At 49.9% G+C, this 15,087-nt stretch overlaps 1 protein-coding gene across 1 annotated transcript; it reads left to right on the top strand.

Moving 5' to 3' along the window:
* Positions 1-18: 18 nt before the first annotated feature.
* Positions 19-13,936, top strand: XNDC1N (XRCC1 N-terminal domain containing 1, N-terminal like). The gene is made up of 10 exons (XM_082219439.1): positions 19-128; positions 1,340-1,463; positions 2,234-2,372; positions 4,125-4,280; positions 4,379-4,542; positions 5,746-5,822; positions 6,184-6,401; positions 11,731-11,809; positions 12,234-12,406; positions 13,056-13,936. The coding sequence occupies exons 2-10, from the start codon at positions 1,419-1,421 to the stop codon at positions 13,298-13,300; spliced, it is 1,296 nt and encodes a 431-aa protein (XP_082075565.1). The 5' UTR covers positions 19-128; positions 1,340-1,418; the 3' UTR covers positions 13,301-13,936.
* The last annotated feature ends 1,151 nt before the right edge of the window (positions 13,937-15,087 follow it).

Genomic DNA, 15,087 nt, shown 5'->3' with positions numbered 1-15,087 from the left:
GGGGGCATGTGGGTGGGAGGCAGGGCTTTCCTTTGTGAGTCAGGAACCAGATGTATAAAGCTCTTCCTTCTCCCTCCGCTCAGACACCCCCCTTGCGAAGAGGGCGAAGAGGATGTCTTCAGCCACAGGTAGGGAGCCAGCCGCCTCTGCCGCCTCTGCCAAGGCTTCTTAGCCACACTCTCTGCAGCCTCAGTGGCGCCATCTGCGCCCTCACAGACGTGCCCCTTCAGTGGCGCCGAAAAGAGGGAGGAAGCAGCTGAGGGTCCAAGGGGAACTTTCTAAGTCTGTACGCTTCAAACCGAGGCTGCGCACCTGCAAAGCCCAACTTCCCTGAAGAATCCTGGGAACTGTAGTTCTGTGAGGGAAGCCTTGTGAGGAACAGTTGAGGGAGCTGGGGATGCTGAGTCTGGAATGGAGGAGACGGAGAGGAGGCAGGAGAGACCTCTTCAAACGCCTTCCACGGGGAGGACGGAGCAAGCTAGATTTCTGCTGCTTTGGAGGGAAGGATCCAGACCAAGGGATCCAAATGGCAAGGAAGGAGATTCCAACTAAGCAGCAGGAAGCAACTTCTGACAGGAAGAGATGTTCAGCAGTGGGAGGTGGGCCTCGGTCAGGGATTCTGTCCTTATTTTCCAGGGACGTCCCTGATTTAGAGAAGCCGTCCCGGTTTCTGATTTGATCCTCCGCGGAGCGTTCCACTTTTCTTTAGGATGTCCCTATTTTCATTGGAGGAATGTTGGAGCTCTTCAGACACCCCCCTTGCGAAGAGGATTTACAGTGTACGCTCGGGTAGCGAATGTGATTCGTGCGGGATGCATGTTCGCAACCCGCGGCGTTCGCAACCTGCGGATGCGTGGGTTGCGATTCGGCGCTTCTGCACATGCGCAAAGCACGATTTAGCGCTTCTGCACATGCATGACCACCGAAACTCGGAAGTAACCCGTTCCGGTACTTCCGGGTTTCAGCAGTCCGCAACCTGAAAAAACGCAACCTGAAGCATCTGTAACCCGAGGTATGCCTGTATTTAGTGCAGTTATTACATTGCTATTGTGCCTCCACGTTTAATCCCCGCCACAACTGCCCTGCAAAGTAGGACAGGGCCGAGATGAGGCCGTGGTCTTCTTCCCACCTCCACCCGCCCCAGGGTTGCAGGCATTGAGCTCTGTGGCCGAGAGGGAGGGGAGGATTCAAGCGCCCCCCCTCCCAGGTTGGGGGTGAATTGTGGCTGGGCTGCGTCCTCACCTACGGAACAGAAGCGAAGGCGCCGGGCATCTCATCCCGAGGGAGTAAGAAGCGGAAAAGAAAAAAAAGAAATCCATCTCTCTTCCCCCTAAACCAGGTGGGACTCAGGATGGGAAAGCCCCATAAGCGGAAATGAAAACCTGAGCAAATGAGGGTGACTCACTGAATCCTTGGAAATGGCTCCAGTCAAAATCAAATACGTTGTGTCTTTCACATTTCAGGTAACATCCATGTTCTTTTAAATTAAGGGAAATAGGGAGTTACAAAACAAGCTGAGCTCAAAACTTCTAGTACATTAGTAGGCAAACGACTATTTAAAAATAGTAAAAAGCTTTAAACGTTGATTTAAAAATAAAATAAAAAACACCAGTTAATATCATGTCACTAACTCATCATATACCGTATTTTTCGCTCTATAAGACGCACCAGACCACAAGACACACCTAGTTTTTGGAGGAGGAAAACAAAACAAAAAAAAAAAATTCTGAATCTCAGAAGCCAGAACAGCAAGAGGGATCGCTGTGCAGTGAAAGCAGCAATCCCTCTTGCTGTTCTGGCTTCTGGGATAGCTGTGGAGCCTGCATTCGCTCCATAAGACGCACACACATTTCCCCTTACTTTTTAGGAGGGAAAAAGTGAGTCTTATAGAGCAAAAAATACGTAACTGGCTCTTTTTGTGTTCCAAATGGTAACCAGTTGATTTTATTATTTTACTAGCAGTTCAATGGGGAGCTTAGACCCAGAGTCTCACCACTATTAGTTCTCGCCCTCTTCTGGCTCTAGGATCTTCTGGCATATGCATTATCAAATTAAGGACTATAAACTTGCAGTAGAAGAGATCTGAGCATCTTGAGATGCCAAATAGTGGACTGTGCAGTTCTGCAGCAATCTAGTGGGTGCCGAGGGATAAATACCGCCCTGAGAATATACAGAAGTGGAGTTGTGTGTTGTGCTCCTCAGTTCTTTCTTCTCGCTCCTTTCTCTGGGGCAGGATCCCAAGTCCCCGGTGGAGAACCTTCTGCTTGAAGAAGGGGTTCGGCCCTGGCTCAGCTCTCCCCAGGACCGGAGCAGGCAACTGAAAGCGGAGCTGCAGTTGGAACACGCAAGCCGCATTGGCTACATTGATGTGGGTAAGCATGTGGGAGGAGGTAGCAAAGGAACCCCCTCTATGGGAACAAAAGGGATAGAGAGAAGTGTTTATCCCTCTCTCACAACACTGGAACTTGTTGAAATCTGTGATGGGCTTGGTGAGCCCTTCACAATAAACCCCGCTGCTTAATCAGAGATGTATTTACAGTCTTTATTGTACATTATTTACAAGGTATAGAGCATCACTTCAAGCGTCCGAATCATCCGTAGGGTTGGGCAATCCCAAACGTCTCCGTTGTTCCTGGCGGGCATTTTAACCCCCTCCTGTCCTGAGCTGACGGAACTGGTCTTCCTTCTCCCTCTGTGCCTGAGCTGGTAGAGAGGAGCCTTGCCTCCACCTGAGTGGCTCACCCTTGCTCTCCACCCCCTTTCAGTGCTGCCTCTTCTACCAGCCCCCCTCTCTCCCCCTCCTTCAACTCCGGAGCCTTCCCTGCCAGCTCTGTGACAAAATCCAATGAAGCTGAATGTTGAGAGATTCAGCAAACATTAAAGTCCTTCTTCACGCAGCACAGAGTTGAACTGTGGAACTCAGCCCCACAGGAGACAGTGATGGCCACCAGCCTGGATGGCTTTGAAAGAGGTTTAGACAAATTCATGGAGGAGAAGGCTTACCAATAGCTACCAGCCAGCAGTGCTTCTGAATGCCAGATGCTGGGAACCACAGGAGGGGAGGGTGTTGCTCTCCTGCTTGTATCCTGCTTGCAGGTTTCACATCCAGGGCATCTGGTTGACCCCTGTGAGAACAAGATGCTGGACTAGAAAGGCCACTGGCTGGATCCAGGAGGCCCTTCTTGTGTTCTTAAGGGCTGATGTTGTAACTGCAAGGCAGGATTAGAAGCACAGAGCAAGTGACACACTGCTTTAAATTTAAAATATGTTAAGACAGCATGTTCTTCAATGAGGTGTTGGCATTCTGAGCAAATGTATTGCAATGTAGGTTTGTGTCCAGGTGATGGCTGTGTAGCTGAGCCCGTTGCTCTTCAAAACAGTTTTATATTTTATATTTTTTAACTGTTGCTATATCTGTACTGGGACGCGGGTGACGCTGTGGGTTCAACCACAGAGCCTAGGGCTTGCCGATCAGAAGGTCGGCAGTTCGAATCCCCGTGACGGGGTGAGCTCCCGTTGCTCGGTCCCTGCTCCTGCCAACCTAGCAGTTCGAAAGCACGTCAAAGTGCGACTAGATAAATAGGTACTGCTCTGGCGGGAAGGTAAACGGCATTTCTGTGCGCTGCTCTGGTTCGCCAGCAGTGGCTTAGTCATGCTGGCCACATGACCCAGAAGCTGTACGCCGGCTCCCTCGGCCAATAAAGCGAGATGAGTGCTGCAACCCCAGAGTCGTCCGCAACTGCACCTAATGGTCAGGGGTCCCTTTACCTTTATATCTGTATTGTCCCTGTTATACCTGATTGCAAATTCAAATGTATCTCTATTGTGTTTTATGACTTCCTTGATATTGTTTGTGGGCTGGAACTGGTCTGTGAGCGAAATAATAAATAAAAAAAGTGAAAAATTAATAAATAAGTTTTTTTTTTTGAAAAAACAAAAGGAGCAGGAGACTGGGGCAGGCAGCAGGGCTCTGAATGTTTGTGAGCCCCATATGAGTGCACTGCAACTCAACTAAATTGAGAGGGAACGGCAGGCAGTGCCAGCAGGAGACAACTTTCGGACGTTTGATAGTCAAAGTGCAAGTTCTTTGGTGCAGAACCTGATGTTCTGTTTGTGCTCTTCAGGGAACTGTGGCTCTGCCTTCCTTCAGATAGACGTGGGACGATCCTCCTGGCCTCTAGACCAGAGCTACCTCACTCTCTTGCCCACCACAGCCTTGATGATGCCTGCTGATGCTAAGCTGGATAAGAATCGTTCTGCGGTCCGGATGTTTAAAGAAGGTAAGAAGGTGGGCATTCTTCAGCCACGTGGAGCCACCTGAGGACTGTAAATGGCCTGGATTGTATTCGCTCGGCATCTCCCTCTCTGCGCCCCACAGGAGACTTCCTGGCTTCAGCTCTAGGCGAGAAGTGGGACCGTGTCAGACTCACTTGTAGCCAGCCCTTCAACAAGCGCACGCAGTTCGGTCTCTCCTTCATCCGAATCCGCACGCCACAGGACGTAGACGACAGCAAGCCAGGCCCAGTCTCTGTTCCTAGTCAGGTACAGATCTATGGGTCATGGGTAGCTATCCTGCAATTTTATGCAAGCATGGGGGCCAAAATCTAGCAAGCAAAGAATATTGTTCACAAACCGGGTAGTAAACTAGTGAAGTTGTTTGTGTATATAAATAAATAAAATACTAAAACAAAATGAAGTGTGCACAAGATCCCCATGTATTTATTTTTTTCAAATTAAAATACAGTGGTACCTCTGGTTGAGAACTTAATTCATTCTGGAGGTCTGTTCTTAACCTGAAACTGTTCTTAACCTAAAAGCGCCACTTCAGCTAATGGGGCCTCCTGCTGCTGCCGCGCCACGATTTCTGTTCTCATCCTGAAGCAGAGTTCTTAACTCGAGGTACTATTTCTGGGTTAGCGGAGTCTGTAACCTGAAGCGTCTGTAACCCGAGGTACCACTGTAATTGGGAGGCTGCCAGTTCTGCTGTTTGTCTGCTCAAAAGCCACCCCCTCCCCCAGGAAGTCCATAAAATTATCCATGGAGAAAGTGAATAGAGAAAATACTAGAACACTAGAACTTTTTGACATCCGGTGAAGCTGAAGATTCAGAGCAGATGAAAGAAAGTGTTTTATGCATCACATAGTTGAATTACGGCACTCGTTCGCAGAAGGCAGTGATTGCCACCTGCCTAGATGGCTTCAAAGATGGTTAGACCAATTCATGGGGTATAAAGCTCTCAATGGCTACTAGCCATGGTATGTTCCGCTTCTACTAAGGCTTCTAAATACCAGTTGCTGGGAATTTCAGGAGCTGAGAGTCCTGCAGTTCTCAGGTTCTGCTTGCCGGGTTCCCACAGGGATCTGGTTACGAGAAGAGGGTGCTGGGGTTTGGCCTGATCCAGCAGGTGGTTCTTATGTTCCCTGCAATATGAAACCACACGAGGGATTTTTGAAGGTCTACTGTTCCTAGCAGCCACCATTATTCAGAAGCACGGTGACCTTCTTCTGCCTTGCTTTGCCTACCAGACGCAGGCAGGGTGCCCTGCTTGTGAACATCCCTGAGGCCTTTGATTGGCAGCCAGGTGGGCTGTTGTTCTAGCCCAGAATGGCCATTCTTATCCTGATGAGCAAAATCTGTTGGTTTTTTTGTATTTGAGCTGAGCTATAGAAGCAGGGGACAAAAGAACTTCCTTTATTGATCTCTCAAATGTTACCTCTCTTCTTTCATCCTGTTTGTTGCCCACAGGCTCCTTCCGAGTCCAGCAGCAGTCCATGGCTCTCCAATGCAGCCTTCTGCAGGACTTTCTTCCCAGAGGCGCCATCGTAAGTAGCTGCCTGTGTGCATCCATTGCTCGCACTCACCCACCTCTGGCACAGGGCCCCCAGAAGGATGGACAGAAGGCAATGCAGGCCTTAGCCTGAAAAAATGTTAGTTTGAAACTTCTGGAGGTCTTCAGGATAAGGCTGGACTGTCATCAGTGTGCTTTATGTGCAATACATTCCATTTTTGGACAGGGCAGGTTGGAACAATAGAGAACAGACAGTCCTTTTCCAGTTTCTGACTCTGTTCTTGTGGTTCTTTTGCCCACGCCTGTCTCTTGGTAGCAGCATTGCTTCCAGGAAGCTGGAGTCTTGGTTCTGCAGTGGCCTATTGAGGAAGCAGCTGTTGGGTTTCTCTTTGCAGGAGCACTGAGCAGGAAGTGGCGCTAAAAAGCCGGCTGCAGCAGCTGGACCCAGCCTCCAGCCCTGGTGCCTGTATGAGCCGCCCGGCCAGGATGGTGCTGCAGGGGGCCTGTGGCCGCAAAAGAGCCTTCCCCCTGGTGCCTGGCCCCACCCCTCCTTCTGCAGAGAGCACAGAGGACGGGCAGAGCCAGCAGGAAGCTCAGGAGCCAGTTGCGTCACGTGAGTATTGGGGATGTGGAGAGGGCGGAGAGATGGGGACACTTCTGTCTGCTGAGAAGCGACCCCTCCAAGCACCAACATGGGAGCAGATCCACAAGGGGCAATTCAAACTACGTTTGATGTGTTGAGCTGGTCTTGTGAATATTCCAGCCTGTGTCAGAGAGAGCGGCTTGAGCACACTGGGATAGTGCCCGACAAAATCTTAAAACCTTGGAATGACTAAGCCAGATTCCTTTTTCATTTAATTTAATTTAATTTAATTTCATTTCATTTCATTTTTTATTTGTATGCCGCCTTTCCATAGTTAAAAAAACAATGCTCAAGGTGGCGTACAGCATGACCTTTAAAGCCCTAAATGGCCTCAAAGGCCCAGTATACCTGAAGGAGCATCTCCACCTCCATCATTCTGCCCGGACACTGAGGTCCAGTGCCAAGGGCCTTCTGGCGGTTCCCTCACTGTGAGAAGCCAAGTTACAGGGAACCAGGCAGAGGGCCTTCTCGGTGGTGGCACCCGCCCTCCCACCAGATGTCAAAGAGAAAAATAACTACCAAACTTTTAGAAGACATCTAAAGGCAGCCCTGTTTAGGGAAGCTTTTAATGTTTAATAGGTTATTGTATTTTAGTGTTTTGTTGGAAGCCGCCCAGAGTGGCTGGGGGGGACCCAGCCAGATGGGCGGGGTATAAATAATAAATTATTATTATTATATAACAAGATTTACATAATTACAAGGGACGCAGGTGGCGCTGTGGGTAAAACCTCAGCGCCTAGGACTTGCCGATCGCATGGTTGGCGGTTCGAATCCCCGCGGCGGGGTGAACTCCCGTCGTTCGGTCCCAGCTCCTGCCCACCTAGCAGTTCGAAAGCACACTTAAGTGCAAGTAGATAAATAGGTACCGCTTAATAGCGGGAAGGTAAACGGCGTTCCGTGTGCTGCGCTGGCTCGCCAGATGCAGCTTGTCACGCTGGCCACGTGACCCGGAAGTGTCTGCGGACAGCGCTGGCTCCCGGCCTATAGATGTGAGATGGGCGCACAACCCTAGAGTCGGACACGACTGGCCCGTATGGGCAGGGGTACCTTTACCTTTATCTTTACATAATTACAAAAATCATAAACAATAAATAAACCACATAAAAAATGCACAACCAAATGGGAAACCATTTCCACGTTAATCAAAATCTAAAACTAAGAATACAGTACAGCGTTAATATCACAGTTTAAAATGACATAGGTAAAAAAATAACAGCAATTTAAACCAAACCAAAACAAAACAAAACGGAGCCCTCTCTGCCCAGCAGCAGCAGCGGCGGCAGCAGTCCTTTATAGAGCTCACCAGGTGTAGAGCCCTGGGTCAGGTGTTGAGTGTCAGGTCTGGGGCCCTCTGGCGCTGAGCAGGGGAGTCCTAATGGATCTGTGCTGCTGATTGGGTTTTTTTTCCTGCATCCTTAGTTGCTACTACAGGTGCAGGTGGTCTTGGTGGCAAAGAGTGCATTCTACCAGATTAGGCTTGTGGCCCAACTATGACCCTTTCTGGACAAGGATAGTTTGACTTCAGTTATCAGGTGCGCAGCCTGGGAGTTATTTTGGACTCACCGCTGTCCATGGAGGCACAGGTCAAGTCTGTGTCCAGGGCAGCTGTCTCCCAGCTCCATCTGGTACGTAGGCTGAGACCCTATCTGCTTGCGGACTGCCTCGCCAGAGTGGTACATGCTCTGGTTATCTCCCACTTGGACTACTGAAATGCGCTCTATGTGGGGCTACCTTTGGAAGTGACCCAGAAACTACAACTAATCCAGAATGCGGCAGCTGGACTAGTGACTGGGAGCCACCGCTGAGACCACATAACACCGGTTCTGAAAGACCTACATTGGCTCCTGGGACATTTCCGAGCACAATTCAAAGTGTTGGTGCTGACCTTGAAAACCCTAAAGAGCCTCGGTCCAGTATACCTGAAGGAGCATCTCCACCCCCGTCGTTCAGCCAGGTCCAGCTCCGAGGGCCTTCTGGTGGTTCCCTCCCTGCGAGAAACGAGGTTACAGGGAACCAGGCAGAGGGCCTTCTCGGTGGTGGCGCCTGCCCTATGGAATGCCCTCACATCAGATGTCAAGGAAATAAGCAGCTATCTGGTTTTTAGAAGACATCTAAAGGCAGCCCTGTTTAGGGAAGTTTTTAATGACTGATGTTTTTAGTATGTTCTGATGCCACCCAGAGTTGGTGGTGTATAAATCAATCAATCAATCAATCAATCAATCATCATCATCATCATCATCAATGCTCTGGGAACCTCAAGACTGGACTATTGGGATGTGCTTTATGTGGGGCTGCCTTTGAAAATGGTTTGGAAGCATCACTTGGTGCCTGAACCACTGAAGAGAACTATAGACCTCCCTCACAGCCTACTAAGAGCCACTAGAGGGAGGAAGAGAACCATTATAGAGTCTCTGGCCCGTCAATTCTTCCCTTCTGTCTTCTAGCTGCAGAGTAGATCAGCAATCTTATCCTGCCTGCAAAGATGAAAATAATTTAGACTGTTTAGCTTGGAAGGATAAAAAGGGAGGGGGTTACAATAGCACTCTCCAAACAGAATGGCATGGATGAGGTTATTCTGTTTTCATCCTCACAGTAACCCTGTACAGGTTGGTCTGTCGACAAAACAAGATGTGATGCAGGTGGCCTGTGAATGGCACCTTCCACTAAAACAGCGCAGGAGGGAGGTTTTTTTTTTAAAAAAAAAGCCTGGCCAAGTGCCGTAGCCCTGAGCATACTCCCTCCCCCCCCCCGCCCCGTTCCCCCACCCAGTGACTGCTGGGTTGAGATCCGGCTTGTGAGTCTCTGGCTCAGTCCCCTGAGACTCTCCTCATTGGCACAAGACACATCCAATGGCTTTTTTTGGCTGTGGCGATTTTAATTATTACAGTGGTGCCCCGCAAGACGAACGCCTCGCGAGACGAAAAACTCGCAAGACGAAAGGTTTTTTCGTTTTCGAGTTGCTTCGCAAGATGAAGCTTCCCCCCGCACACCGGACCTCTTTTGAAGCAAGGGGCGGCGGGGAGAAGATCGCTTCTCCCCGTTGCCAGCCCCGCAATCTCCGGGGACAGGGGAAGGCATGCGGCGCTTCCCCTCTGTCCCCGGACGGTCTCCATAGGAACGCATTGATTGATTTTCAATGCATTCCTATGGGAAACCGTGCTTCACAAGACGAAAAACTCGCAAGAAGAAAAAACTTGCAGAACGAATTAATTTCGTCTTGCAAGGCACCACTGTATTATTATTTTTTGCATACTGCTGTATCATACACACACACACACACACACACACACACGTAGTTTACAGCAATAAAAACCAGGCAGAGGGCCTTCTCAGTAGCGGCGCCCGCCCTGTGGAACGCCCTCCCATCAGATGTGAAGGAAGTTAACAACTACAGTGGTACCTCAGGTTACAGATGCTTCAGGTTACAGACTCCGCTAACCCAGAAATAGTGCTTCAGGTTACAGAGGCTTCAGGTTAAGAACTTTGCTTCAGGATAAGAACAGGAATTGTGCTCCGGCGGCGCAGCGGCAGCAGGAGGCCCCATTAGCTAAAGTGGTGCTTCAGGTTAAGAACAGTTTCAGGTTAAGTACGGACCTCTGGAACGAATTAAGTACTTAACCCGAGGTACCACTGTACCTGACTTTTAGAAAACATCTGAAGGCAGCCCTGTTTAGGGAAGTTTTTAATGTCTGATGTTTGATCGTGTTTTTAATATTCTGTTGGGAGCTGCCCAGAGTGGCTGGGGAAACCTAGTCAGATGGTGTAGAAATAAATTGTTGTTGTTAGAACATAAAACCAATAAAAAGTTTACAACTTTGAGCTCTGGTCTCCTCAGCTGAAGTCCTCCCCTCTTCAAGAAGGACACTGACAAACTGGAACGTGTCCAGAGGAGGGCAACCAAAATGGCCCAAGGCCTGGAAACGATGCCTTCTGAGGAACGGCTCAGGGAGCTGGGCATGTTTAGCCAGGAGAAGAGGAGGTTAAGGGGTGATATGATAGCCATGTTCAAATATATAAAAGGATGTCACATAGAGGAGGGAGAAAGGTTGCTTTCTGCTGCTCCAGAGAAGCGGACACGGAGCAATGGATCCAAACTACAAGAAAGAAGATTCCACCTAAACATTAGGAAGAACTTCCTGACAGTAAGAGCTGTTCGACAGTGGAATTTGCTGCCAAGGAGTGTGGTGGAGTCTCCTACTTTGGAGGTCTTTAAGCAGAGGCTTGACAACCATATGTCAGGAGTGCTCTGATGGCGTTTCCTGCTTGGCAGGGGGTTGGACTCGATGGCCCTTGTGGTCTCTTCCAACTCTATGATTCTATGATCCCTACTATGTGTGACAGTGGATGTCTGCTTGGGGTACAGACACGGGCGGACGAAGGGGGGGGGCTCGCCGCTCAGCCCTGTAGGAATGAAAAATCACGGGAGACGAGAGAGGCAGGTGCAACATGAGGCGTCTGTCAGGGCGGGCCCTGGGAGCCTCTTTTATTGAATATTGCAAGCATTGCCACAGGTGGGCCTGTGGCTGATTGGTTGATACATACACAAAGAAACTTGTGATTGGTTAACATAAGTACAAGGCGGGGATTACATGTGAGAGGTGGGATTTACATATGATCATTTATCACTGATACATTAAAGGCTGAGAATCGGAGCTAGAACTAGACAGGCATGAAGCCTCCTAATTAAATTGTAACTAGAGATTAATATGGCACAAACAATTACTAATGATTGATCATAACACGAAACAATATAACAATCAAGTTCTGTAGATGTAGTCAGCTAGGCATGAAGAGCAGGTTCGTACAGTGTGTGCAAAAGCAGAGAAAAGCCTACAAGCAAGACTTCCCAGAATGCAAGAGAAAAGCAAGGCTTCCCCATAATGCAGCAGTTTTGTGCAGAAGGAGAACTAACAGTTATGTGCAGAAAGAGGACTTCCCTTTACAGCCCTCCCGACGTGTGCCATGCTCCTGGATGTACACTGCTCCTGGTACCAGAGCAGGGAGACCTGCCACTGCATACAGCATGACAGAATAACACCACCAACACCAACAATAATTTATACCCCGCCCATCTGGTTGGGTTTCCCCAGCCACAATGGAATAAGGGTTTTCATCAGTGGGTGGACAGGACTCTGCCTTGTGGAGGAGGGTTTGGGCAAGATCCCCTCTTTGGTGATCCTTTGTTTCCATCTCTCTCTGTGGGATCTCGTTTGCTGTGAAACAGTCAGCCCCACAGGTGAGTCTTACCAGACACACCAGCCCTGGATGACTAAAGTTGCTGACTTGATTCATCTTGCAGGGCCCAAGCAGGAATCGTCTGCCAGAAGAGGAGGCACGAAAACTAGTCGAAGACGGGCATCATGCAGCAACCTGACGAGGTGATTTGGCCGTGTGGGGAATTTCCTTCCGGTTCAGTCCCAGTCAGCCGCCCTTCGGATTCAGCTCAGGGTTCAAGGTGGTGGTTTCCCAGAGCAAATCTGTGGCCAACTCTGTATCCTGCAGCTTCCGTTAACCCAGAAAAAATAGATGCCCCTAAAGGGCATGATACTGGCGGAAAAATAATAATAATAATAATAAATGAAATTTTATTTATGACCTGAATGCAGCTGTTATAATATGGAAAATTAATGGAGTCTGATTTGTTACATCCCTGAAAATAGAAGACAAAGTATACTCAAAGGGAAAATACCACCATGCATAGTAGTCGTTTTGAATAAATAGTGTATGTTTGCTGAGATGAGGTGTGTGTGGTATAAAGGGAGACTTTAAAATCTTTTAAATGAGCAACAACCTTCTCCACAGGTCTTCAGCAGCTTCTTCTGTCAAGCGTAGGGGTAATTCTCGAAGGGAGCGAAGAGCCGCAGGCCAGCAGGGAAGACTGAGGAACATGGAACGTGAAGAGGAGGAAGAGGAAGAGGAAGAGAGGTGGCCTAGAAAGAGAGAGGTGGGGTTGGGTGTGTGCCCCATCTGTGCGGGTGAGTAACAGATGGCAAATTCAAATAAGTTGCTTGCCAGGACCGGTGCGACCATTGGGCAGAGGGAGGCAGCTGCCTCAGGCAACAGGAGCTGAGGGGCGGTAGCAGTACCACCTCCTTGGCTGTTCCCCTCTGTTAGAGGGCAAGAAGTGGAGGTGCACAACACCCCTAAACTAGCCGGCAGCCCTCAGGTGTGCTGGGGGATGCTGCTATCCTGTTGTCACCTTCGGAACATGGAAGGGGGTTGCACCATCTCGCCCTTTGCCTCCGGCAGCAAAATGTCTTGGGCCAGCTCTGCTATCTGCAGTCAATCGCTGAGGAGCAATTTATTTTTCAATGATGCTTTCTTTGTATTTGTTTGCGTGATGTTTCCCACCTTCGATTTGCAACACATGGCACTATTTGGCGAGGAGAAATTGTGGGGAGAAGATAGCGTTTTGTTTGCACCCTGCTGATTGGGGGAGAGAGCACGTTGTTTGCACCACGCTGAAGGGATTGGCATTGTATTTGCAACGTGCAGGAGGGTTGCACGCAATGGTGTTGCCTTAAGTGGCAATCTCAGAGTGGATTGTGGCCAGAGACGGGTGGGAGAGAAGGGAGGTTCTAGCTTCTGATGGCTGTTGTCAGACCCTGTTGCCTCCTTCCACAGGCCATTTCCCCACCAATCTCTTACCAGCTCATGCCTCCAGCTGTGGAGAAGAGGATTTTGAAGCGAGATCTTCCTCCTCGTCTCCATCGTCGTGGGAAGAGCTTGTCGCAGACTGCGTCCACTGCCCCATCTGCCAGTTCAGTTTCCCTGCTGCTGAGATAGAGAGACATGCTAGCAACTGCGGGGAGCCGACTGAGGCCCTGGTGAATGGACCCTCCTGGCTTTGGGCAGAACAGGGCGAGTAGATTGGGTGCAAGTGCCCCAGGGCAGGCGGCCTTCGCTGGTCAAGCCAGTCGCACGTTTGGTGATCAGCTGGGATCAGGATGTAGCCAGAACAAGGAGCCCACAAAGGACACACAGGGCTGGAAGTGAGACTAACGAGAAGAGAGTAAGAACTCCAGTAATCGGGGCGAGGAACATGTTCTTTGGGTTGCAGTGCCAGCACCCCTTACTCTCCCTCTGGTCTGATTCTTCTCACCAACATCCGCACACGCCAGAGCGCTGGGGCTCATCCTGACTTGTTGCTGTAGTTCACAGCCAAGACTGTCAGAAAGACGACTTTCTTCCCCGCTCACCTTCTCCTCTCCCTCAAGGAAGCTGAGGGGCAGGCACTGCACAGCCCATACTGGTCTCTTTTCCGTACAGACCAGCAGCAAGAAAAACAAAGACTGAATTAAATGTTTGCAAGGCTTGCCAAACTCCAAACTCCTGTCCCGCCTGGCTGCGGCTCGTGGGAGCTGTAAGTTCTGCAACATGTGGAGACCTCAGGTTCAGGACCATTTGGACCAAGGGGCCAGTTGTAGGAATGTGCCGGTGACAATCTTTGTTGTTAAAAACTGGGGGTTTTTTCTGAAAAGTTGTGTTGTGTGTCACTGAATGAACCGATTGTCCTTTTTTTGAATTTTCCTCTGCACATTCATAGGCACCAATATTTCAAAGGGAACCCCTGTCCTGCACTACAATTTAGTGGGCAGCTTCATGCTTCTTCCCCTTTCCCCGGCAGGGCATGTGCAACCTCTCTTTCCGATACTTTCTGTGGTTGCGGAAATTCCCCACCGTGATGTGAGCCACTGCTATTATTTGTGAGCTACCTCTTTAAAAGGAAAGGAAAGCAGCTGCCCTCATTGCTCCGCCCACTTTTAGCTCTGGCCCCGCCCACCACTGGAGTGCGGCCCTCAGAATGTTGGGCAGAAGGGAAGGTGGCCCTTGGGGTGGAAAAGGTCCCCCAGCCCTGTTCCAGTTGCCTCAGATGGTCCAGGTTTAATTCCAAAATGCTGAATGGCACTTGGGCTGTTCTCTTGGTTAATGTTTTGAATGATGTTCTGCTGTTGCGGCAGCAGACCACTCCTCTTGTATGCCGCCTGCATCAACGACCATGTGCTTTTGGGCTGGGGGCACTTGGGCCCTGCTGCTGCCTGGGAAGCCTGCAAACACTCTGTCTCCCAGCAAGTGTTATTCAGAGGCACAGAGGCCACAGGCAGTAGCGATCGAACCTAGCTGATATAGAAACCCCCCCGCTCCTTTTCCCTTGTGGGGTATCCAAGAGCCCGTATGGAGTCCTTAAGTGGGTTCCCTATCATAGGAGAAAACACCAACCAGAGTTTATTGAGTACCGTATATACTCGAGTATAAGCCGACTTTTTCAGCACATTTTTTATACTGAAAAAGCCCCCCATGGCTTACATTCAAGTGAGGCGGGCGAAGCCGGCGGAGGGATGAGTGGCCCGAAAGGAGCCCTTTCTCGCCGCTGGTCCTGCTGCCACCCGCCTCTCACAAGGGCAGGCAAAGGAGCCACAGTTGGGAGAGGCACTGCGCTGCGCTGTGCCTCTCCCAACTGCGCTCGTATGCTTGCTCTTGCGAGCGGCAGAGGTGGTGGAGGAGGGACTAGCAGCCCAAAAGGAGCCCTTTTGGGCTGCTTGTTCTTCCTCCGCTGCTGCCGCCACCACCAGGTTTGTGGTGTGGTAAACCAGCTTATACTCGGGTCAATAAGTTTTCCCAGTTTTTGTGCTAAAATTAGGTGCCTCGGCTTATA

Source organism: Podarcis vaucheri (genome assembly GCF_965113315.1).
Source record: "Podarcis vaucheri genome assembly, chromosome: 4".
NCBI classification, from domain to species: domain Eukaryota; kingdom Metazoa; phylum Chordata; class Lepidosauria; order Squamata; family Lacertidae; genus Podarcis; species Podarcis vaucheri.
The sequence above is the reverse complement of the archived record's forward strand: the minus strand, read 5'-3'. Positions and strand labels throughout refer to the sequence as shown.